This window comes from Hippopotamus amphibius, chromosome 5, assembly GCF_030028045.1.
Source record: "Hippopotamus amphibius kiboko isolate mHipAmp2 chromosome 5, mHipAmp2.hap2, whole genome shotgun sequence".
NCBI lineage: Eukaryota > Metazoa > Chordata > Mammalia > Artiodactyla > Hippopotamidae > Hippopotamus > Hippopotamus amphibius.
The window spans coordinates 82,519,192-82,545,513 of record NC_080190.1 but is presented as its reverse complement, the minus strand read 5'-3'; the positions used below and the strand labels follow the sequence as shown (position 1 = coordinate 82,545,513).

Below are 26,322 nucleotides of genomic sequence, written 5' to 3'. Positions count from 1 at the left end.
GGGCCAGGTTCATGGGCTCTGAGGCACAGGGGACCCACCAACAGCTGGGGTCTCTCTTAGAACATGATGGGCCAGGCTGGGAATTGCATCTGAAGTTTCTCAGGGTCCCTCAGCTGGAGACTCCCCGCTCCCACCCTGCCAAGCTTTCAGGTCCAGACCTGGATAGTGGGTGGAGGGGAAGACTGGCCTGAGGCGGCCCTGGTCTGCTCTGGCTCATGCTTGATGTAGATAAAATGTGTTTTGGGAGTCCCTTGGTGGTCCAGTGGTTAGGACTCTGCACTTTCACTGCCAAGGGCCTGGGTTCAATCTCTGGTCAGGGAACTAAGATCCTGCAAGCTGTGTGGCATGGCCAAAAGAGAAAAAAAAATGTGTTTTGGTGAAGGGAGGGCTGACTCTCTGAAGCACTCAGTGTAGACACTGGCTATATAAGAGACTGGGATTTGAATTTGCTTTAAAAATCAGGCATAACACAAGGAGATGGAGTGGGAGGCTGGGGTCAGCAGATATAAACTATTATATATAGGATGGATAAACAACAAGGTCCACCTGTACAGCACAGGGAACTATACTCAGTATCCTGGGATAAACCACAATGGAAAAGAATATTAAAAAAGAATGTAAATAATATTTAGACCCACACAAAAAAAATCAGGCATACCAATTTCCAGTGATTGCTTTCCCCACAGGCTCCTAACTCCCTAGCAGAGGAGGGCCTATGTGGAATGTGATACAATGAAATAATGTAGGAGAGAATGCAAGTGCCCAAAAGTCCCTCCGTTCTGTGGCTCAGAAATGAAATTGCTCAGAGGAACACGGTACATGCAAGTAAGGCTGTTAAGGCAGAGAATGTAAATTAGCAACCACCACCACCACAGGGATCACTGCTTCAGCAGCGGGAGGTGCCGTAACTCAGTGCCAACCAACAGCCAAGTTCAGACAAGTATTCCAAATCCTGCAGCCAGCCTGTGGAAACAGGCAGCATTGGCCCATTGTTCAATATCAGATCGCTGAAGCGAAACTTTGGAGTCGAGCAGATCTGTAAGCAGTAGATTTGAGAACCTGGACCAACCAGACTCCAATGCCTGGGGTCCCTTCCCTCCATCACGTGGCCTCACTCCTCTCTGCATCCTTGGTGCCTGGGGCGAGCATCACACTAGTCAGTGTGCGAATGCTCTATGAGGCAGGAAGTGGGGTGAGGGCTGTGGAAGCCATTTATAATGGCTGTTCCCATGGACAGCGGTGGCCGCTCCAATTTAGCTCTGATTTGCATACAATCAAGGCTAGGGTGGTGCCCGTAGAAGAAAAACGACATGACAAGGAATGTCTTCTTTAGTTTTCTGCAGAGTACCAGCATTTCCACCTGCTTTTCCTTTTTCAGCTTTCAAAAACCCAAAAAGACCATCAGGAGCTTGACAGGACATTCCTTTCTAGACACATGAATCACCTTGCATTTCTGTCTCGCTTTCAGCTCGTTCTAGAATGACGTGACCGTGGCATGCACCACATGAGTTCTCTGCTCTTTTCCTGGCAAATCTGTCTCAAAGCTCACCTCTGCCAAGAAATGTCCCCTTCCCAACAGCCCAAAATAACGACAAGACAGGAAGCTGCCCTCTCTGCTGTGGGCTCCACACCAGTTATGTGACTTATCTGAACCTTCACGGGGAGAAAGATTCAGTCATGCGTGGTTGGAATGTTCTCCATCACCATCACCACCATCACCATCATCATCTTCACCATCACCACCAACACCAGCACATTCATCGCCATAATTACCATCTTACGGTCTGCGGAGAGCAGGCGCCAGGGTTTGTGTGAGTTTGGGAATGCACATTTGGAGTCAACCAAAGGTGAGCAGGAGACCTCTGGACCAAGCAAGGTATGGGGCTTTACAGACACTATCATATTTAATTCTGTTCCGTTCAAACACAAGATCTCTGTAGAAACTGGGAGAGCCAGGAAGAAGGGAAATGCCAATTGGAACCCTCAGAGGTTGATATTAGGTCTCCATTTTATAGGTAAGGACTGAAGCTTAGAGTATTTGATCACTAAGTTACGGCAATATAGCCAAATGACGGCACAGCTGGGTTTCAAACATAAGCTGACTAATGGCAAGCCCGTCTTCTTATCATCTTATCACAGTGCCCCAAGCCTGGGCTAGTACCATTCTTTCCCCCATCGTCCATCCTGCCCAGACACTGCCTCCGTGTTCCTTCCTATGAGGAAGAGTGTTGACCATTTCTTCCCTGCTAGCATTTCTGGAGAGGTCTGGAATTAAAGCAAACAAAGGTCTCAGCCCTTTCTCTAAGCATCTGTGGCCTCTTTGATTACTACGGATGATTTGGACTAGAGAATCATCAAAGTCCCTTTCTCATCCTTGAGATCTCTACGCAGGTATCTTTTTCCTAAATTGCAAGATTTTAAAATTCCAACATGCTTGTGAGCTGACTCGCTGGTTTTAAAACTCTGATTAGGAAGCACACGAAAAAGTAAGAAATGACTTGACATGGTGGGATGAGCAGGGGTCTGTGCCTTCTGGTCCATCAGCAGCGTCCCTCTTCCTGTAGCCCACACGCACCTGCTCATTCCTCTCTGCACCCTCCTGCACGCTATGCACAGGAGCCCTTTTCCATCGTCTGACCTGTACAACGTTAACTGCCCCTCAAGACCCACTGGCTGAAGGATCCCCCTCTGGGATCTGGGGATCCTCTGCTCTCCATCTTTTATGACATGGCAATACCAGTCTTGCCAGGGACCCTGGTGATTGGTGCTAAAACTGTTACTACATCTCTTGTTAAAAGCCCAGCCTAGGCTATCTGGACCCTCAAGGAGCCATACGAACCCTGGTATGACAATTCTTTAAGTGGCTGGCATTTTTCAAGTCCACCAACAGCAGCATTGCAGTCGACCTTTGGCAAAATTTCAGTGAAACTGCATGAGAAAACCACACGGCTGCAGCTGCATTAGACACGCTCTGAAATTACGAGAGTAAATAGAATCACCTCCTTAAAGTGCTGCACGGCAAAGACAAATCCTTCACAGGTGTTCAAGGATGAACAGAGACCTCAGGTAACTGGGAGTGGAACGGTGGCTGAAGTACGAGAACGGAGATCAGGAGCTAATACAATATTTCCTATTTGCCTCAGTGAAAGCTGAAAAGTCACTCATTGAATGTTCCGGACTCATCTTTGTGTCTGGCTGTCACCGAACTTCCCTGGGGTGAGGCCGGTGGCTGTTGAATTGAGATGTGGGGGTGGGGCAGGGGTGACATCCAAGGGGAAACGAGTGACCTAAACTACAAATATCACATGACAGGACAGAGCGGGGACCTGGCATAAATATGTGAGGTCAGCGTCACCACCTGGGGCACAGGAATGATGCTCTGTGTTTCGTTTCTCCACTGATGCATCCTTGAATATTTCAGATGCTGTCTTAAGACAGGCAGAGACCATGTAAGCCTTTGTCAATTGCCCCATCACTCTTCTGCCTTTGCTGACCCTGGAGCCCAGTGTGACGTTCTAGTCAGATTCAGAGCATTGACTACGGGCCGTCCTGTGGCTGTGGTTCAGAGGCTCAGATGGCTGCATTTGTGCGTGCGCGCGCGCGCGCGCGCGCGCGTGTGTGTGTGTGTGTGTGTGTGTGTGTGTGTGTGTGTGTGTAGGGGGAAGGTGCTTTGCATCAACAGCAAACCTAACCAAAATCTCCCGGTATGAAGATATTTTTTAAAATATTTTATTTTAATTGAAGCATAGTTGATTTACAATGTGATGTTAGTTTCAGGTATACAGCAAAGTGATTCAGTTATATACACACATACACAGATTTTTTCTTTTTCAGATTCTTTTCCCTTATAGCTTATTACAACATATTGAGTAGAGTTCCCTGTGCTACACAGTAGGTCCTTGCTGGTTATTTATTTTATATATAGTAGTGTGTATATGTCAATCCCAAACTCCTAACTTATCCCTTCCTCCCCTTTCCCCTTGAAGGTGTTTATGCATGATTACCATTATTTACCACCAAGCAGAAGACAAACGAAAAACCGCAGTTCCCAAATATTTTGCCCATTTCTTCTAAACCAATTACAAAACCAAACAACAACAGCAATTTGCAAGGGCTGTGGACACAACGTGTTGCTTTTTGGGTTGTTGGTTCTTGGAAATAAGACAGGAAATGAGACTGCTACAAGTGAGGAGGAAGAGGAAAGGCCAAGGGATGTCTGAGCCCAGGACATTCCTCTACCCCTGGGCCTGGAGCTGGTGGCCACACAGGGCTCTTGGACCCCACAGAGGCCAAGCTGCTCAGGCACCCTTGCCACTGTACTCCTGTATCCTGGGCTCCAAGGGGGCACTTCACCCTTGGGCTCTGGACATCTCAAGGGTAGGGTCCTACAGGGCACGGTCAGAGCTGACAGTCACGAGTGCACATTACTGTAGGAATGGATGAAGAATGAATGAATGAGTGAGTAACTGGGGCTAGTCCAGCAGTTTGGGTCTGGACAGGGCAAAGAGATGCTGGTATAATTACAAGCGCCTTCAGGAAGACAGACAGACAGGTCCCCAGCCTGCCATCAATGCCTCCCCACCCAGCACCCCTACTCCAGCCCTGCCCCATCTTTCTCCACAGCATGCAGCCCCCCGTGAACTACTGTATTTTATTTGTTTGTTGTTTCTTTTCCCACTAAAATGTAAGCCCCACGAAGGCAAGGATTTTCACCTGCTTGGGTCACTGCTGTTTCCCTAGGCCCTAAAATACTGCCTGACACACAGAAAACCCTTGGTAGATTTTGTGGAATGAGTGAAAGGCTCTCTCTCCCTTCCTAGAACGGAGGGTCCCCGTGGACTTGTTTCCAGAGCACCCTCACCCTCTGCAGAAGAACCGGTGATGGCCGTGATGGGCCGGAGCACACCCAGGGCTCAGGGAAGAAAATGCAAGCAAGGAGCCCCATCAGCTCACATCAGGTAGGAGACCCAACAGCACCAGAAGGGCAGGGTGTGCTGGGGCATTGCTAATCAGGGCGGCCTTGACCGTGCCTTCCTATTCACATCAGGTGTGAAAAACATGTACCAGGAGATTCCCCCCCCACCCCCACCCCCAATTTCCAGATTGCCTGAGTTCAGTGAGAAAATAATCACTGAAATGCTTTTCCTCAACACAAGAGCTTTTGCTTTTAGCTGAAGAAGCAGCTGAGAATTCAAAGCAAGAGACCCGACCTTGGAAGACTTCAAGGTCTACACTCAAAACAAAGAAACAAACAACACCCAAATACTGAGTCACTCTCCCTCTGTTGTGAAACAGGCATGTGTTCTGCAACCAGTTATGTAATTAGCACGGTGCCTCTTACTATTGAAAGCAGGTCTGATTATATCAATCCTGGATTCAAAAACTTTCAGTGGCTCCCACTGCCTGGTTGGAATAAAGCCCCAGGCCCTTGACCGAGTGCCCGAAGGTCTCCACATCCCGGCCTCCATCTGACTGTGCAGTCCCGCTGTCTATTCAGCCTGGCTTCGCACCCAAGCTGCAGCCCAGCCCATCTGCCCCCACTCTCGCCCACCTTGTCCTTATACCTCATTCTGTTTTTCATACGGGTCTCTCTCCTACTTAGATGTCAGCTCCTAAGGTCGGAAACAGCATCTGTGTCACCCACATGTGCCCACATGTGAATGAAAAATGCCGCCTCCCATATCAGTAAACAAAGGATGTTACAGTCATCAAGCTGTCACATTACAGCCGCCCAATGGTGAGTCCCAAGGGAACTCAGGATAGACACAGGATGCCCACCATGAAACCATCAGACACTGCAGCCACCCCCAACCCTGAACCCTCAGGGGACTCAGGGTGGTAAAGAACAGCATACTGGCCCCAGATAGCGGAGGTGCGTATCAAAGGAATGATTTCAGTGCATCTTCCCATACACAGAAAAGCCCTACGTTCCTTAACTTTGAGATATCTGGTTTTCTTTAATTAACAGTCATCTTTTGATGTTCCAACTACCTGGTCTTTGTTGCAAAACCTCCTCTATATCCTAGCTCCTCCCTTACCTCCTGGGAGCAGTCCCTCAGAGCAATCTGAGGGTCTGTCTCCCAGGCTTAAGTCCTCAGAAAGTCTGCCGAATAAAATGTAATTCTCAACTTCTAGGCTGTGCATTTTTTTCGGTCGACATCCCGACGCGCAGACATCAAGCCCGTGCTTGTTCAGCGGGCCTGGCCTCCACTTGCCCTCTGTTCCGTCCTCAACAGAGGGACGATGGTATTGCTAAAGGTCCAGTCTAATGGCTTCTCTGTCCCCCACCCCCAGCCCCTCCCAACATTCACACCGGAATCCAAACCTCGCTGCACGCGTGCAGGCGTCATGGGGTCTGCTCCCGCCTGCCCTCCCGCTCCTCTGCAGCCTCCCGCACTGGATCAGCGCTTCCATACACCGTGCTCTCTGCCCAGCCCCGTGCTTTCCCCACGCTACTCTGCCTGTTCAGGATTCAGCACCTACAGGACCATCTGTTCATCTTCCGAGAGACTGCTCCTCGGTCATTTCCTCCGGGAAACCTTTCCACCTGCCCCAGGACCCACGCACCTGGGCCTCTCACCCGGGCCCCCTGCGCACATCCTCACCCTCTGTGGCTATCTGACTCCCTTACTGGGCCGTGGGCTCCTCGAGAAGAGGGACCATTTATGATTTGATCCCTGGGAAGATGTGCAATAACCATTTCCAGAAGGAACAGGCCTCCAGATCGTGACCGCTTTGCTCTGCTCCTTAGACTTTGAAAGTTACAGCTGCAAGACCTCTTGAAGATCCCACGTACGTCTGTGCAGCTATGAACTCACACCGGGCCCTTGTGGGACTGAAGACAGAAGGGAGGCATCAAAACTACCCTTTCCCCTTCCCTGGCTCAGACCATCTGTGGGCGTTTCTGAAGCAGAATCAACTGGCTAGCTTCCAGAAGCCTGGAACTACGAGAGGCAGAGAGAAACATCCGTCACCACAGTATCGTTCACTTTTCTGGCAGCTGCATGAGGACAGAAGGTTCTAGTGTTTGCTCATGAAAAGAGGTCACTACCGGGAGAAATTCCTGGAAGATCTTCTGACAAGGCTGCAAGTGCCCCAGATCTGCTCTGGCTGATTTCTGCTGGCCCTGGCAGCCTCTGGGATCAGAGACGCTGTCTTCCTGTCCCAGGGTCAGAGAGTCTGGGAGACTGTGTGTCATCACACCTGCCCTTGACTGTCTCTCCAGGGCCGTGAACTTGACATGGCCTCCCCTGTGTGCCTCCCTCTGGTGCCCGGCTTTGCAGAGACTCCTGGGAACTGAACCCCGTTTCAGATCATGCCTGCAGTTTCTGCAGTGCCCACACACATCTCGATGGCAGGAGCCCTCCTTGGGTCCTGGACACTACTGCTTCCTCGGGGCATCCCTGCCACTGGCTGTCAATGAGAAACAGGGAAGGTGAAGGTGTGGGTGTTGATGGTCTAGGGAAAGAGAGGAGCTCGCTTTACTCCCGGATGTTTGGGGATGGTCCCTGGGGGAGACCACAGGCTTGAGGCTGAACACCCAGGACAGCTGGGCTTGGGACGTTTTCAGATCCACACTCTAATTTCTGACAACAGTGCCTGATCACGGGAAGCCCTGATCATTCTAGAATGCCCTGTGCAGCCAGCAGACCTGCAAGTTGATTTCTGCAAGGTGCAACACCTGCAAGACACTGCAGGGGTTGGCACTCCCTGTAAGACCCACTCCTGCAGTTTACACAGGCCACGGTTAGGAGAAAAGCAGATTTGAAATCGCCCACCCTGGCCAGTAGACAGTAACAATTCGCATAAGTTATTTTACAACAGGAAATCCTGGTAAGGAACACGGAACTAACAAGTCACCACCAACCAGAAGAATACGGGAAAGGTCAAAAGAGACGTCAGTCCACACGTCCTACCCACCTCCCAGAATCCTCCTTGCTGGAATCCATCTTGGCGGAGAGATGCGCGCGCCACCGGAAAGGACCCTAAGTCAGAATGATTGGCCAGAGACAACCTGGAAACGGATCCCATCACCATAAAACCTGAGACTGCGAGCCACGTGGCAGAGCAGTCCTCCTGGGCTCCCTCACCCTGCTGCCCTCCTCCTGGGCGCCCCTTCCCAATACAGTCTCTTGGTTTGTCAGCGCGTGTGTCTCCTCGGACAATTCATTTCCGAGTGTTAGACAAGAGCCCACTCTCGAGCCCTGGAAGGGGTGGCCGATGAACTGAGCCTGGGCCGCGTTGTACCTCACAGAGGATGTCACAATGTGGTTGCTGGCATTTTTATGGCATTTCACAGCTCTTAGGGCTCTTGTACGTGTCTCATCTGATTCCATGACAATCTTTTGTGCTAGGTGGTACATGTGTCATCACCCTCCGTTTACAAATGAGCATCTGAGACTCCCGGAGCTTAAAAGACTTGCCCAAGGAGCCTTCCCTCTGGCGCAAGTGGCAGTGGACCAGGACTCAAACAGCTCTGGGGCCTGAGGCCAGTCACTCGCCAGCTCCACGTGAGTCCTGCTTCCTACTTGCTCGTGCAGATCAACTGCATTTTAAAAACCATGCATCTTCATTCTTGCCCTGTCACTGGGTTCATCAGTACCATTTTTTTAGATTCCGTATATATGAGTTAGCATACTGTATTTGTTTTTCTCTTTCTGGCTTGATTTGCTCTGTATGACAGACTCTAGGTCCATCCACCTCACTATAAATATCTCAGCTTCATTCCTTTTTATCGCCGAGTAATATTCCATTGTATATATGTGCCACATCTTCTTTAGCCATTCATCTGTGGATGGGCATTTAGGTTGCTTCCATGTCCTGGCTATTGTAAGTAGTGCTGCAATGAACATTGTGGTACATGTTTCTTTTTGGATTATGGTTTTCTTAGGACCAAATGTAAAATAGATAGCTAGTGGGAAGCTGCTGTGTAACACAGGGAGATCAACCTGATGATGGGTGATGACCTAGAGGGCTGGGATAGGGAGGGTAGGAAGGAGTCACGGAAGGGAGAGGATATGGGGATATATGTATAAATGCAGCTGATTCACTTTGTTGTACAGCCAAAACTGGCACAACAGTGTAAAGCAATTATATTCCAATAAAGAGCTAAATAAATACCAGTTAAACAAACAAAGCAAACTGACACTCAGCAACTCCAGGGCCTTTACAGTCCAAGGGCAGCCCATGGGCCAGCAGCACCAGCATCTCCTGGAAACTCCTTAGGAAAGCAGAACCTCAGGTCCACCCAGACCTACAGAATCATCGTCGGCCCTTCAACAAGATCTCGGGAGACTCACAGGATCTGAGGAGCTCTGTGCGAGGCAACATATGCTTTCCTCCCTGTGCTCTGGCTGACTTTTCTAGCTTCACATTGGGGAAGCAGCCTTGATGGGGAGGGCTCTGAGAGACTTCTCCCTGATTGCTTTTTGAAAACCACAAGAAAAGCTGGCTTATCTGTCCAGCGTCTGTCAACTACAAACTGGCACTTGCCACGGGCACTTGCCATCTACCTCTATCACAAGGATGAAATCACATGTGCTGCTGCAGCAGCTGACCTTCCACATCCCCTGAAAGGAATTCAGGTGGAGACCAGGAATGAGGCACTCTGTGCTTTGGAAAATGGGAGGAACAGGTCTTCAGATAGTTAGATGTTTTCAGCAGCTGATTTCATGAGCCCAACCCTTGCATCTCCTCATATCTAGAAAAGCACTAAATCCCTACATGGTGACGTCTGCTCCTCGCGACTGGCAGAACCCCCAACAAAATATGTTTGATTGCATATACTCCTTCTTTACCAAGATCACATATACACTTCCCCCCTGTCTCTTTGGAAAAGTTTCTCAGAGCTATCTGGGCTGCTGTCTGGGCTGTAGTCCTCATTTTGCCCCAACTAAAACTTAATCGTAACTCTCACATGTGCATTTTTCTAAAGTCGACACTTCCCTCTTTGAAAACGGTCTCTACCTTTTTCCTTTTCTCCCCAGCTCCCTCCTGAAACACTTTCAGCCAGAGACACATCTCCTCAGTGGACTCTAGAGCTTCTCCATTCATTTCCATAAAAGCACAAACATGGAAGATGTGATTTCAGTGTGCCTTGATTTCTGGGAATCCTCAAGTCTGTTTAAAGAACTCCCAATTCAGTAGGGGATTAAGAGGTACAAACTACGGATACACAGCAGGACCCTGTGGGGCTCCTGGGCATAAAAGCCATTCTATGTCCCCCATTTCTTGATTACAGGAAATAGGCTTCATTCAGCCTCCAAAAGGCAGATTCAAACAGTTGCTAATCAGGGAAGGGAGGAGATGCAGAGACAAGGGAGACCAGTCAAGAAACAGCAGTGCAGCCTTGGAGCAGGGTCCTGGCTCCCCCTCAAGGGATACACATAACCACATCTTTGAGCTGTTTTGCAGATACTGAAACCCCCACCAGGTGGAAGAGATGAACTGTATGCCGCCCACAAGCACACAGACCCCAGACTGGCTGGAACCAGAAGGCTGATGATGCTGACTCCCAATGACCTCACCACCAACCAATCAGAAGACTGTCCACGAGTGGATCACACCCTCCTCTTTGAACTATTGCTATAAAACGCCTCACTACCCCCTCCAGGTCGGGACACAGTTTTGAGGGCATTAGCCCACTGTGACCCCCTTTGCCTGGCAAAGCAATAAAGCTCTTCTTTTCCACTTCACCCAAAACTCTGTCTCCGAGATTTACTTTGGTGTTGGGGTACAGAGGGGGATTCGGCTTTACTATGAGGTATAAAACACGCTACAAGGATATATAGTACAACATGGGGAACAGAGCCAATATTTTATAATAACTATAAACGGAGTATAACTTTCAAAAATTGGGAATCACTATACTGTACACTTGTAACTTATATGATATTGTACATTGACTCTACTTCAATTAAAAAAAAAAAAGCCAAAAAAAAAAAAAAAAAAAAAAAAAAGAACTTCCAGTTTGAGTTGTGACACAGTCATGACTTCCTAAGTGAAGTCTGTGATGTTAACATTTTCCTCTCCCCTTTTTGAGAAAGAATGTTCCTTCACTCCTCCAAGGGTGCGCGTGGCTTAATAATTGGTTGGTAAATTAGCCGCTCTGTTTAGCCACAGGGAGAACACAGTTTACAATCAGAAAAATTTTTTTAAGTGGTGAGCTAAGCTTTATTACAGAAATTGGGCAAGGTTTTAACTGGCTTCTCTAATCAAGTTACGGTTCTGCCCCCTGCCCTCCACTGTTCTCCAGCTGACACACCAGTCACCATCATCTTTCATGATTCTTCCCAGATACTTTTTACAGGAAGACGCTAAGATGAAATCAAGGTGTGATGTCTTCCTATGTTTAATCTGCTTCAATGAACTTTCATTTTTTCCTTCCTTGACCTTTTAACCAACGGAGCTTCATTCCTTCTGTGTTGTTTCAGCACAATTAGTTAATGGTGCCTAAGTGGCTAGCAATGCTAGCCTTGTCCCAAGGTAAGCAGCAGGTCGCAGACATGCGTTTAGGGCAGTAGCCGGTCCTGATCTCAGGGGAGCCCCTCTTTGAGCTGCCATGTTTGAAGGAAGCAGGGAAAGACCATTTCATCTTCCCTCCAGTAATTCTCCATCAAGAAAGGGCACATAAGCTCACTTTATGAGATGCAGCAGCATAACATTCTACTCCGTTTAAAGAAAGGCAAACTCCTAATTACAAATTGAATACACTCAGGGCTACTTTACTGTTAAATACATCATCTACTGAATTCTTGCTTTTCTCCATGACTAAAAGCAGGCCATTATTTCTCTCTTGCCTTTGGGGCAATCTGGGGCCCTGTCAAAGTTTCTAAACCAATTGGTTTCAGTCTGCTTTTAGCTGCTGTTCAGAACAGGTACATTAAGTGCCTCTTGCGTGATTTCTGGCTGGTCCGTGAAGCCACTGGTTCAAGTCAATGCTGGCAATGCCCCCGGCCTGGGATCTGGTTCCAGGCTCCAGGCGGCCCCATGCCTTGTCTTCAGAATCCCCTCCAAGTCCTTTCCACTAAGAGGACTTGTGACGCTGGTCTTGTGACTCAGTCCGAGCTCCATCAGCACCCCCTACTAGAAACTAGAGTGCTCTAACTTACGACTTTGTCTTTTAAAGAAGCCGGTCCAAATTCCCTCTGGACATTAAAAAAGTTTGAGCCTTCACACGTCCAAGTCTAACTTTCCAGTGACAAAATGGTAGAACCTCAGAGAAAATTGCTGATTGGAGTGTAACCTCCATTCCCTAACCTCCTTGCTCCTTGGACCCTATGATGTTTTTAGCTAGCTTGCACCTTGTAAGGGCAACTTTTCAGAATGGGGCTGACGTTTGAAGCAGATGGTAAACGGGACGTGGTGATTGTATGAGGGTGTGTGTTTGGTGGGGTGGGGGCAAAGCGGGGAAGAAGGCAGTAGTGAAAGAGTAAAACAGCCCCCAACTTTCAAATTTTTTTCCACTTCTGGGGCTGATGAAAGATATATTCCCAGGGCCTACCTGGTCACCTTGGCCAGCATTCTTTCCTGGTTTTTTTTTTTTTTTTCTGAGTAGATGTGATCTGGGCCAACAGTGAGTCCTTGATATAGCCATGGAGGACCTCAGCTTTGGGCGACCATGAGATCCAGGGACTGGCATAGTTGAGCCCCCAGGGCCAACGATGACCATTCCAACTCCCGAGGAGTCCGGGGAGCCCTCCTGTACACTGCGGTCAAGGGCTGGTGTCAGGGTTTCTGGCCTCTTTTGAAGGGAGGTCACATTACGTGTGAGGAAATCCAGTCAACAAAACTCAGACAGTGCCTTGACTTTGAGGGCCACACGGCCAGATATTCAGACCCACGCAACCACATAACCAAAGGAGGAACTGGCGTGGGTTGGAGAGGAACGGAGTAATCAAGTCTTCGCCACGAACACCGCCAGGAGGGAAGGTAAATTACAGCAAGCAGCCCAGTCACCGGGCCCCATGGACCTGTCCTCAGCCCAGTCTGAGGAGGGATAACAGAGCTACAGAGTTTCTCCATTTCTACCCTTTCTGGGGACCTATCACAGCCCATCTCTGGAAGATGCTGCCTTCTCCTGTCTAATATAAAGGAGTTCCTAGGGTTGAGGGGCTTGAGGCAGAGGAAAGGTCTGAGGGGAGAGAATTCCGATTCTGGAACCTAAGACAGGAGGTGACACGGTGACTTCTCACCATAATGCCCACTGGCCCCTCCTGGCATCCACTGCCAGGGTAGTCCAGCAGTATCAGAGCTCGGGAGAGCAGTCCAAGTGCCCTGCCGGCATCCCAGCATTCGGGCATCCCAGCATCCCAGCATCCCGGCATCTCAGAGGTGCCTACCTGTATCTCTGCTTCACCGATTGCTTCTCCGCTGACTTGCAGACATGCCCCGCATAGTACAATGGGAAGAATAAAAAGTTCCAGTTGGTGGCAAACCACGTCAGGGTGAAGGGAGCATCGAACTTCCTGAAGGTCAGCTTGGCGAGCTGCGTGGCACCGGCCCAGGAGGAGCACACGCACAGCACCACCGCCACACCCCAGAAGATCTTCTTGAGCTGCGCCCGGGAGCATCTCCAGCAGTGACGGCTCGGTCTCCCGCCGGTGTCGGTCCCCGCCGGCGCCTGGGCCTCTGCCGGGCCCGGGGGGTCCCGGGGGCGCTCCTCCCCTGGGGGAAGAGAGGGGCATGGTTAACCGGGGTCTCCACACATTCACAGTAGTCCGGATGAGCAGGAGCAAGAGGGCAACCAACCCGCCACTGTCGCTGTCATGGCCAGCCACTCTGGAGAGGGGAGGGGGGGGATGGGGATGCGGCCGTGAAGGCAGCTTCCTGAAACAGAACTTAAAGACATTGCCACTGGTTTTCTTATCCTTTAGAATCCTGACCCTCAAAAGATGGTTCGTGGGCTGGCAGCATCAGGACCACCCCAGCTTGCTGGCAATGCAGCATCTCAGGAACCCTGGCATCAGGATCTGCACTTCAACAGGTGATCTCCCTGCACTTCTGGAGAAGGGTAAATATTTCTCCAGGAGAGAGTGGCTGAAATATTTCAGCAAGTGTCAGCTCACACGGAGTGATGTGCTACCTGACACGCAGCAGTACCAGGGGCGGGGCATTGCCCCCCGAGGAGGTCATAGGCCTTGACCTCTAAAAGCTGCCAGGACATGGAGAGAAGCTCCTCCCTGCCTGTTCCTTAAGGGCATGGATGCCAAGAGTCTCATCTTCTTTTGCATGTAGAGCAAAAATGGCTCTGTCCCTCTTATTTCTCTATTTGCTCTTACTGACTTCCAGCGGATGGCCGTCAGTCCCACTCTGAAGTGTTACTTAAAAACCACAGCCTCCGGCAGCCGGTGCTGTGAGAGGTCTCAGATGCTCCATTCGAGAACCGTGTGACTTCTGGAAACCGGGCTGCAGCCCAGAGCGTGGCCGTGCGGCAGTGCTGTTCCCACAGACCCTGAGAAGGCGGAAAAGGCGTTATTTTCCACTGTTTGGTTTTCATTCATGATTGTGTGCAGGTCAGCCAGATGGAAATTTAAACAGAGCTGTAATTTGTATAAGGTGTGACCGTGGATGGATGCGAATTTCCAGGAGACAGCCTACTTGCCTTGTATATGTTCATCCAGGCACTTAGCTGAAGGAGGACATACACTGTGGGGGTACAGGAGATGCGGGCAAAATATATTGGGGTCAAATGTACTCTATGGATTTTGTTTAAATGTAATAGTAATTTAAATAGCTCTAATACCATGGAACCAAGTTTTGTATATCATACTGTCTGGAATATAACATTTCTATGAGGCAAAAATCCTGATTCAAGGTAGCCTATTATATACACGTTAGCTATTCCTATCATTAATTGCCAGGTCTGGTTGTATCTCTCTCCTTTTTTTTTTTTTTTTTTTTTGGCCGCACCACACTGCTTGTGGGATCTTAGTTCCCCCACCAGGGATCGAATCTGGGCCCTCGGCAATGAAAGCCTGGAGTCCCAGCCACTGGACCGCTAGGGAATTTCCTGGTTTTATCTCTTTTAGCCAAAGGTAATGCTAAGCCTTCGTGGCTGCTCAAGGAGAGATAATGTCCTTTACTGGCCCCAAATCCTTGACACCATCTATATTGTGCTTCTTTACCCGCTTTATTAATATTTAATCTCCCTCTTCCTCTTTTTCTTCATGTGTATATATATATATATCTGAGCCAGAAGGCCCTTGGAAAACCAAATGCTTGTCCACGTGTGAGCTTCCAGCAAGTTGTCTGTTTCTGGCATGGGCTGCGGGGCAGGGAGAAGCAGAGGGGGCAAAAGAAGGCAGATTCCTCTCCTTTTTCTTGATACCCTCCCACCAGGACATCTTGACTTTGTTCACAGCGAATTCCCATGACTTTCGGCAAATTCATTTTCAGATAGAAGCGCACATATTTCAATTTATACACTGATTCCCTGACGTTCAGGGTGAGCCTCGGCAACCCTTCCCTGGGATAATTTTCAAGCTGCGTCAACTATCAAAAACTCACACTGAAAAGATAATTATGGAGATGAAAAAAAAGTCTACTTAGAAAGGAAATGCAGTTTCATGGTACTAACTGGCCACTTAAGAATGGAGTCTGGAGGAGGCTGAACAAATTCAGGCTCACAGCATGTTTTCTCATTTAGTTTTGCATTACACCAAATTAAGTTTTGCAGCTTAAAGAATTAAGCAATGGCTGATGCTGTGTCGCCATTACAATGAAAGAGAAGAATCACCAAATCATGTAATATTGTACGGTTAAAATGCACCTATAGATTTGGATTAAAGAAGTTATTCTCTAACTTTGCAACCTCTCTGGCTCATTTGACCAGGGGAATATTGATAATACACAAGCAAAATATCACCTTGCACTTTCCCAAAGTGTAATGCAGTTAACAGGTATTATAAGGAAAAAGGATCCCACAATCAGAAAAGTTTGGGAAACACTAGGTGAGTCAGAGACAGGTTCCTTTGCTGTAGGAATATTCAGGGGCAATGGATGTAGCGGATTTCCAAAAGGCAGCTAGAGAATGTGTGCTTCCCACATCATCTAAATGCAACACCTATGGTAGGACTAGGGTCCCTTGGAACACACTTTGGGAAACACTGCAATACCCCCATAAAGAATCAGAGGTATCCAAACCTAATTCATTGCGAACTTTGTTTCACCGCACTGAGTCTCCTATAGTAATAATCACTTACCAATTTCAGTACGTCACTCACTCCTAATAATTCTTTTAAACTAAACCTACCTCGTGTAAACCAAAAATATTCTTTACAGAATCTTGAGAAAAGCACTGCATAGCATAAGTAAAAAGCAATGCACTGTATATTAATCTTAGTACCCAGAGATATCACTGGACATTTCGCTGCATTTTCCCCAGTCTTTTGTATCTTTGTACAACACGCATGCACGCACGCACACACACAGAACAAAACTGGGGTCATACTGTATTTTCGGCCAGCAGTCATTTAACCTGTTGCATAAGAGCGTGGACTTTATAAATCTCACAGGGCTCCGTATAGTACAATGCATCCTAGGAGTATCTCAATCCGCTAGGAAGTTGCCATGAAGCGTCCATCTGCCCTATGCCAAGAACTTTGGGCTGTCAATAAATAAATATAAAACATGATTACATCCTGCTCTTGAGGAATGGACAGTCTATCTGGAAGTGACAAACGGATCTATGAAAGAATTACAGAACAACTACAAATGGAGAGATTTTGACTGTAAGGCAAATTCTAAAGAGAGTGCAACCAGTGCAGGCTGTGATCACAGTAAGAAGAGTCACAGAAGGCAGAAGCTGTGCCTTGCAGGTTGAGAGCCAGAGGGACAAGAGAAGCAAAGTTCAGGGTCAGGAACACACTTGGTCTGTCCCAGGAATGAAGAGGAAGATGGTGAGATCTGAAATCCACCGCCTCCTTGCCCCACTGCAATAGCCAATCTTGCCTTGGTCAGACACGCAGCAGGAGAAATTGCCCAGCTGGCAGAAGGGACTTCAGCAAATTCAGATTTTGGAATTTACTTTCTCTCGGAAGTAAATATACATTATACATGCCCCAGTGTCCATAACAGACAGATACAATTAGTTGAACCGTACATATAGAATGACATAATGAATTTGGTTAGCAGATGCGTTCATTCCTTGCTATTTGAGCCCCAGCAAATGCATCGCATCCTGTCATTCTCAGGATCATTTTCAATGAGCTGTTCAACTGATGCTGTTTTCAGAGAGAAGCAATTACGCTGAGGGTGGCAGTATCCCCTCTCAAGAGCCTCTCATATCTTCCCATGCAAGAAACTTTGGTTTACTTTCTCTCCCCTCCTAAATTACAAGGCAAATGCTTCCTCTGTGTTTGATGTCACTCCTGTATGACACCTGAAAGAGGCAGTGCAGAGTGTTCGAAGAACACAGTACTGAGTCAGCCTCATGCTGTGTCCTACCACAGCTCCTTGGGCTACTATTACACACTGGAAATACTCTTTCTGTCACCCTCATTCACCAACACCCCCTCCCCACTAACAACCCCTCTATTTATGATCTTGAACTTTCCATCCTAACCTTGCACTTGAGCCAAGAGTTCCGGGCTCAATGCAAAGTAGATTATATACTTTGGCCCAATGGTTGTGCGAACAGATGCAGTCACTGTGGAGTCACACATTTCCCTTTGGCGGTGTTGCCTCTAAATGCTCTGTTTATGCCACTTAATTCACTCAGAAGTGCTGGGGGACAGGTGGGCTCTTCTCGGTTCTATTACCAGAGATGCTTCCATTGAGCATTTCGGAAAAAGATGTGTGTGTGTGTGTGTGTGTGTAGGGGGAGTGTTCTCCTGTATACAGTGTATTCTCCACAGCATGCGGAGATATAACTATACCTGTGCGTGAACTTCCATCCCGAGCTGTGTTCAGAGTCAATTTACTGAAACCGTGTATTAGTCCTACCTGCAAAATCACACTTGATACTTCTCTCCCACCAGGGATTTATAAAACATAAGCACTCTTTGGTCAAGCAGTACCTAGAGGCAATGTCTGCTCTGCAGAAGGAAACTCTAGCTTCTAATGGGTGAGTTGGAGGTCTGGTTTAGTCACTAACTCATTCTGGGACCCAGGTAAGTGCCCTGTCTCATGAGCTGTCCACTGCTTTCTGCTGAGAAAATGATGAATTGGGGGATTTTTAGGTTTGTTTAGTAAAAGTCATTTCTCCAATGAGAAAGCAAGAACAATTGGAAAATCACTGACACTCTCAACTGCAAGTTTCCACAACATGGCTCTTCCAAGCTTCCAAGAGAACACAAATGTTTCTTTTTTGAGGTCCCCTGAAACCTTAAGTAGATCCTTGATGACTCTCTGAAGAAGTGTCCAGGAAGTTTTGCACTTAGAAAGTGCAAGAGTCATGTCTTAGGGATGACAGACCCAGAGCTGGGCTCAAATACCACCCACCGACTGGCCTGGTCCCAGCCTCCTGAAAACAGAGGAGGTATCACGGTGCAGAGAACAGGAGAAGATACCTCCCCACGACACGTCCATCAATAAGATCTCTACAGTTAATTTTTCAAAGCTTTCTTGAGGCCTAATTTTCATAACCATAAAATTCACTTGTTTCGGGAGTACAATTCATGATTCTTAGTAAACCTACAGAATTGTGAAACCATCACCACCAAGTCCTAGAACATTTCTGTCACCTCAAAATCAGTCCTCAAGCACATCTGTAGTCACTCCCCCTGCCCCCTAATCCCAGGCAACCACAAATTTGCTTTCCACCTCTACAAGATTTGCCTCCCCTGGATATTTCATATAAATTTGTAAACTTGGGACTTCCCTGGTGGCACAGGGGTTAAGAATCTGCCTGCCAATGCAGGGGACACGGTTTCAATCCCTTGTCTGGGAAGATCCCACATGCCGCAGAGCAACTAAGCCCGTGCACCACAACTACTGAGCCCGCGAGCCACAACTACTGAGCCTGCAAGCCACAACCACTGAAGCCCATGTCCCTAGAGCCCATGCTCCACAACAAGAAGCCACTGCAATGAGAAGTCCGTGCGCTGCAAGGAAGAGTAGCCCCCACCCGCCACAACTAGAGAGGAAAAAAAGCTCATACACAGCAACGAAGACCCAGCACAGCTAAAAAAGAGATTAATTTTAAAAAACTTAAAAAAATTTTTTTTTTAATTCGTAAACTTTTGCATCTGACTTCTTTCACTTAGCATACTGTATTTGGGGTCCCTTTATGGCATGCACAGCATGCATCAGGAGTTCACTCTTTTTACGGCTGGGCAGGAGTCCACGTGGATTTTCCATATTTTGTTTATCCGGTCATCAGCTGATGGACAGGGGTATAGTTTCCAGTTTTTTGGCTGCTGTGAAAAATGCTGCTGTGAACACTCACATATAAGTCTTTGTGTGGATATGTTCTTGTTTCTCCTGGGTGGACTAGTTAACAGCTTTAGACCACTCAGCCAATCAACATTTACTGACGCCTACTGGGGCACAGACAGACATCCCCTTTCCTAGAAGAGCTTGCTCGGTCCAAGTGGTAGGGCTTACAGCGTCCACGTCACAGACGGTTCAGCGTCTCCAAATCCATCCAAACAAGACACAGTTGACAGCTGCTCTGGGAATACAGCCCCCACCCTTTTATTTTTCTGGATTGCCCAGGGGAAGAGGGCTTGATAATTTTCCCATTTATTGATCACTGACGCATATATCGTTCAGGGCCCGGCCGCCCGACTAAATAGCTTTTATAAAATCAGGAGCTGGGAAGAAAGCTTTTGTTTATGGCCATTTGCAAATGCAATTTATCTCCCAAAAATGCAGTTTAGGTTTTGTTTATCTCATGTACTCATTAAATACCTGCTCAGTGAATTTATGTGTGATTGGTTTTTTCAAGCCTAGGTTTGGAGGAAAGGGAAGAAAAGGCTGTCACATGTATAAGGGCACCATGGGCCCTGGGTGTCCCCAAAGCAATCCTGATTTCATATGTCCTGACCGATGAGGTCCACTTGCACCTGCCAGACCATTTGTTTGGATTCTTGCACTTTGGGTCAGAAATATTCCCATGACTCATATGCTGAGTCCTCAGCCGTGCTCCTGACTGGCACTGGTCCCTGAGAAAAGATGCAATCCACAGATAATTAAACTTGACTCTGAGTAAGGGAGAAGAAGAGGGCACAGGGAAGTAAAAGACAAGTGACAGTTTTTTTTTTTTTTATTTTTCTAGGCTGCATCATGTGGCTTGCAGGATCTTAGTTCTCCAACCAGGGAAGTAAACCTGGGCCCTTGGCAATGAAAGCGCAGAGTCCTAACCACTGGACCACCAGGGAATTCCCCATGACAGTTAAACACATAGTATATATGTCATGTTCTCTGCCAGGAGATAATATACCTTTTTTTGGAAAAACCTGTCTTAATGTTGGTGGACGGAGTGTGACTATCCTTGCTTTGCAGATGGGACAGCAGAGGGTCTGACAGTTACTCTCCCAAAGCCAAAGACCAGTGAGAGGGGCTGAATGCAGTTCCAAGCATCTGTCTCACTCCAAAGCCTCCAGAGGAATGGAGAGCATCCTTATTCTTCCCTTTGGAAGCTGATCAGGGCCATGGTGCTGAACACCCCAGTCAGAACTGCCAATCACTGAAGAAGGACTTCAAGTTTCTACTTTTAAATTTGGAACATCCTGAGTATGTATGGAAACTCTGGGCTGGGACTCACCACCACGGAATGAGGGCTGTCATGAGCTGGGTGTCTGTGTCCTCCCTCAATGTATATGTTAAGACCATAACCTCCAGGGGCAGCATTTGCAAATGACACCTCTAAGGACATAAGGAAGGTTAAATGAGGTCATAAGGGTGGGGCCCTGATCTGAAAGGGTTGGTGGCCTTATATTCTCCTATTTTCTCTGTGTGCACACAGAGGGGAGGCCGAGTGAGGACACAGCAAGGAGGTACTCGTCTACAAGCCAGGAAGAGAGTCCTCACCAGAAACCAAATTTGCCCAGACCTTGATCTTGGACTTCCAGCCTGTAGAACAGTGAGAAAATAAATGTTAAGTCATCCAGGCTGTGGCACTTTGTCATGGCAGCCCGAGCAGAATGACCTGAGGGTGTTACAGAGGGGAGTGTGCTTTGCTTGTGAAGGTGTGAAGCATGGACCCAGAGCTGTCACTGTGCAAGACAGGATGTGGTGACAAGCTGCAGGTGAGGTTTTGTTGTGATAACTCTTAGAAGAAGAAATAACTACCAGGTCATAGCCAAGAGAAGACTAAAGAGACATGTAATGTGGTGGCCTACACAGGCTCCTGGAACAGAAAAAGGACATTAGGTAAAAGCTAAAGAAATCCGAATAAAGGATGAACTTTAGTTAATAATAATGTATCAATGTTGGTTCATTAATTGTGACAAACGTACCACTGATAGAAGATGTTAATAATAGAAGAAACTGGATGTGAAGTATTTAAGAACTCCGTGTACTATCTCTGCAACTTTTGTGTAAATCTAAACTATTCTAAAATAAAAGATATGTTTTTAAAAAAAGAAAGAAAGAACTGCCGTGGATGACTAGATTAGAAATATCAGGTACTACCTTGTATTTGTTTGCCTTCCCTGAATTCCTTAAGCCTTTGTTGTGATTCCCGGAGATTAGCCTCTAGAGATAGAAGAAAACATGGCAGCTGCAAAGCCGTTTTTAAAAATCCAAATTATTTCCCTGGTGTGGGTACAGAATTGGGAGGTGAATGAAGGCTGCTTTTTGGGGGGTGGAGTAGGGGATGGAGAGAGGCTTTTCTGAGATTCCCCCAGGGCTGCAGAGCTAGTCTGAATCAGGTCTAGATTTGGTTCACTCCTCTGCCATCATTACCACCCTAGTGAACAGACTCTTGTACCGGCCTTTCCGCCCCACTCCTCACATCCTTAGAGGTCCCCGAATAGCTCCCAGGGTCCAAATCACACCGCCTCTTGCAGTGGATTTAAGACAATTCTGGAATGTTCACAGCCTTAGGCGAACGTGACTTGTGAGAAAGTGACTGGATGTGGGTAAGCTTGAAATAATGCCCTTTGCGCCTTAGGGGAGGGAAGGGGCCCCGTGGGAGGGGAGCAAGGGCCTGTTTGGATCTGTGGTCGGAAGACACCTGGGCTGGAGGGGATCACTTTTAATCCCCACGCCTGCCAGTCGTGACCTGTTCAGCCTCCAGAAGTCTCACCGTTCCCACTGCCCGCCTGGGCACATCACACCTCTGTACACAGCAGGTGCTCACCAGGGACAGATCTGGGGATATTCCGGCACTGCGGGTGACCGCACACAAACACCGACACACGTACGCACCCCACTTCCCTGCTGTTTCTCTTCATCAGACGTGAGGATGCCCTCACCTCTATGTGTTGAGACAGGCTGCTGTGTCTCACTGGGAGAGGGGGGTTACAAGAGGGCAGACTGCCCGCAACACGGCCCCCCAGGAAGGAAGGGGTGCGTTTAGCCTTTCCCCCTTGAAGGGGAGCAGGCGGACAGGGTGATGTTTTAACTGGGGGCCTGGGTGGTTATAAAACTCATCTTGATGCACAAAGCATGTCATCTAAAACATCCCATTCTCAGTGGAGTTGTGTAACATACATCTGTAAGGCAGGACTGAGCTTGCGTGGTCAAGGACCCAAGTGCACTTGGCCTTAAGGTATGACAGGAGTCCTCCTCGGCCTCGGTCCTCCCCGAGGGCAGGCCCTCTGCATGTGCTGAGGGTGATGGGCTGAGCTCATCCGGGACACAGAGGCTTTGCTGCGGAAACACCCTGGCCAGCCTCAGACAAAGCTGGGAAGCTGCGTGCTCCTCTTCGGGGTCTTTCTAGACCTCTTTTTGTACCCTCATCATGGGTGGGCCGTGCTCTCACACACACACACACACACACACACACAGAGGCCAAATTTCTAACTTGCCCTAGGTCTCATTCCCTCAGAGCTCCACTCTTTAATGGAGCTAGTAAAGGGTTTTAATCAGATAAACCAGTCTCTGCTAATGAGTAAGCTACGTACTAGACTCAGACTTTCGCTGCTGAAAGAGCTGATGGAAGATCTATTCTAATCCCCTTTCTTTTCAGACAAGAGAAGCTCGGGGTTCCAGGAGGTGAGGAGACACGTCCGACACGTGAATTGGCTGGTGGGGGAGCAGGACACGAAGCGTCCCATCCGCGTCCTACCCCCACGCGGGGTTCGTCCCCTACACACTGCCCCCAAGTGACACGGTGTCTTAACCAGTGAGAACGGATCACTCGTCAAAAAGGCTTTCAAGAATTCTCTCTCTTCTTGGCTCTCCCATACAGCTCCTCCGAACCCTCTCCCGCCTCTGCGAGCCTTCAATGCCCATCCTGGGAGATGGTGCCCCTTCATACATGACAAGATCCAAGTCACCAGCTCAGGTCCTCAGCCTCCCTCCCCTGCAGCACACGTTTCTCTGTATCTCCTTCCTTCTCCTTTGCTGAACCACCCCTTCTCTGGTCCGGTCTGTCTTCCCCGGCCCCTACGCCTCTGCTACCTCAATCACATTCTCCCGGGGCAACCACAGACCTGTCCCGGCACCAGCCTCCTTCCTCCGGTTTACAGAAACACCAGCTCTCCCCCGATCTCTCCCCTGTCCCCTAAAGAGAGCATAACTTCCCTCACCTCTCTCCCTGCCTAACCCCTTGACCCGCTTTTCTTCCCCATCACCAAGCACTCACCCCTTGCAATCTGGCTCGTGGACCAGCACCCACTTAAAATTGTTTCTACAAGACTGCATCCTTTGGGGCTTCCCTGGAGGTCCAGTGGTTAGGATGCTGCGCTCTCACCGCCGAGGCCGAGCCTTCGATCCCCGAGCAGGGAACTAAGGTCCCGCAAGCTGCATGGTACGGCCAAAAAAAACCAAACTAAAACCGAACCAAACCGAACCAAAAACACTCCTGCGTCCTTTGGCTGTATTTGGTACCCCCATCACGCTTCCTCTTTCTTGGTCTCCTTCCTGGGGTTTCCATTATGCCGAATGAGCTGGGTTCTGCCTCCTCGCTGCCTCCCGTATCTCCCCAGCGTCTGTGGCCGGCAGGCTTCTGGGCAGCCAGTTCATCCCCGCGGAGCCATCGCCCCCCTGATTTGTCTTCACCACCTCTTTCTCCCAGGTCCTTGCCTCCTACACGCCACACCTTACCCGAAGGCACTGCCAAAGCCTCGCCTTCAACTTGTCTAAATTTGATGTCCCCTGTCTCCTTTGCTGTGACTGCCAATGGCATCCTCATCTTTATTATTTTTTTTATTTCATTTTTTGGGGGGCTGTGCCATGCGGCAGGCATGAGGGATCTTAGCTCCCCGACCAGGGAGCGAAACTGCACCCCCTGAAGTGGAAGCGTGGAGTCCTAACCACTAGGCAACCAGGGAAGTCACAGCATCTTAATCTTTAGAGTCCTCTTTAACGGCTCCCTTTCTGCCCTCCTACTTCAACTCTGTGGTATACTTTGGTGTTTTTGATTCTATTGTAATTCCTTTATTTAAAAATATTTATTGTGATGAATGAAATCACCTTCATGGCTGATTCTGAACATCACAGCCATGCATCTCAGACTCAGATGGTGTCTCCCTTCTCTCCCATGCCTCCCCCTTCCTTCCTGCTTCAGTCCACTCTTTTGAGTCCAGCATTCGGGAGGCCTCCATGTTTGCCCGTGGTCAGCCTTGACCTTGGCCCCTTCCTCCCTTGACTTCTTTAGATAACCTAGGCTCTGGTCCCAGCAGACCAAGTGCCACCCTTTCCTAACTCTGCACCTTGGTCTGGGGACTGTCCGTGACAGGATCCCTGTGTTCTTACCTCCTACCTACGAAAGCAGAAGGCAGAAGCATGACTTCTACCATGGTGCCCCAATTATGCTCCCCGAAGACCAATTCCAATGAATACAGAGTCATCGCCTGGAGTTCAGTGATGAAAAAGGTTCTGAGGCCAAGTCCAGGCTCAGCAGGAAAGAATGTCCTTTTAGTTCGTCATTTTGGCAACTGGGGATAATGGTAGCAAGAGTGGCCGTCTGTGTCCCAGCCAGAAGTGAGCTCGCCCTCTGTGGAAACTCACGATTTCTTTTACATTCCTTTCACGGAATTTAAAAAAACTGCATTTCAACACGCAATCATCCTTTGCGTGCCTTTGTGACATTTCTCACTTGTTCGGTCAAGGATGATAACTGGCTTCTCTTCACGTCCCCAGTCATATCTCATTCATTCTCTTGCACATGTTAGGTAACATATTGGATCAACACAGGAATGATTTTTGTCCTTGAGGTTTCAGGCCCAGGGCTTCTCAAGACAAGACACCTCTCGGGTTGGCCCCCAAGGCTGTGTATCCACATATATAATAATCAAGTCTCCCAGGATGACAGTCTTATCCCTTTAATAAAAACAAAGGACCCAGACCTAGGCCGGGGCAGCCGAGACAGGCTGACTTTGACCGCCCTGGCACGGAGGCACGAAGAATACCAACAGCAGCAGGCCCTGTGAGCCGCAGCGGTGGTCCAGACCTCCAGGTCCCACTGTGACGGGAGCTTCGGGAGCAAACATTTACGGAGCCCTTACAAGGTGCCAGGCCGATACGGATGTGGAGCCTGGTACCCTCGCTTCCTCATCGCATGACCTTGGGTGAACGACTTCTCTGAGTCTCAGTATCCCTGTTGGAAACTGCAGTAGCAAGGCTTCCTTCCTTTGGAAGGAAGGGAGAGACTGTAGCCATCTTGATAGGCTCATGAGCAAAAACTATTACTCTCCGTATTATTATTATTTTTTGGCTGCACCATGCAGCTTGTGGGATCTTAGTTCCCCAACCAGGGACTGAACCCACACCCCCTGCGGTGGAAGTGGAGAGCTCTAGCCACTGGACCTCCAGGGAATTCCCTACGCTCATTATTGAGAGGGTTATACTGTAACCCTCATTTCCATAGGAAACAACTGATTCCCAGAGAGCTCTAATCATTAAGCCAAAGTTACCTGATTCAGCAGGAGTGGTGGCCCCGAAACCCGGTCCATCTAATTCCAAAGCCCTCATTCTTTCCACAATTCTACACGCGGCCGGCCTCTTGGGGGAATTTACTGTCTTGTCCTCAACCATTAATTCCTCTTGAATGTATTTTACTGAACAGGAATTAGCTGGTTGTGAATATAAACGATCCAAGTAAATACAGCTCCACTGAAGACGTGTCACAACATTCAGTGTCCGAGTGCGGGGGGGAGACGCCAGGAAAGGAATATGAAAACAACACGTGCCGTCGGACAGGACAGGTGCTATCAACTTGGCTGGAAGTCCCTTTTCAAGCCTCGACTCCTACCGGAGGCCCAGCTGCCG

At 48.6% G+C, this 26,322-nt stretch overlaps 1 protein-coding gene across 2 annotated transcripts in view; it reads right to left on the bottom strand.

The window, feature by feature from the left end:
• SLC35F3 (solute carrier family 35 member F3) overlaps positions 1–26,322 on the bottom strand; it is a 101,271-nt gene that overhangs the window by 71,295 nt on the left and 3,654 nt on the right. For both annotated transcript variants that reach the window (XM_057735433.1, XM_057735434.1), the window contains exon 2: positions 13,341–13,665. In XM_057735433.1, the coding sequence (XP_057591416.1) occupies positions 13,341–13,665 (325 nt within the window). The remainder of the gene's footprint in view (positions 1–13,340; positions 13,666–26,322) is intronic.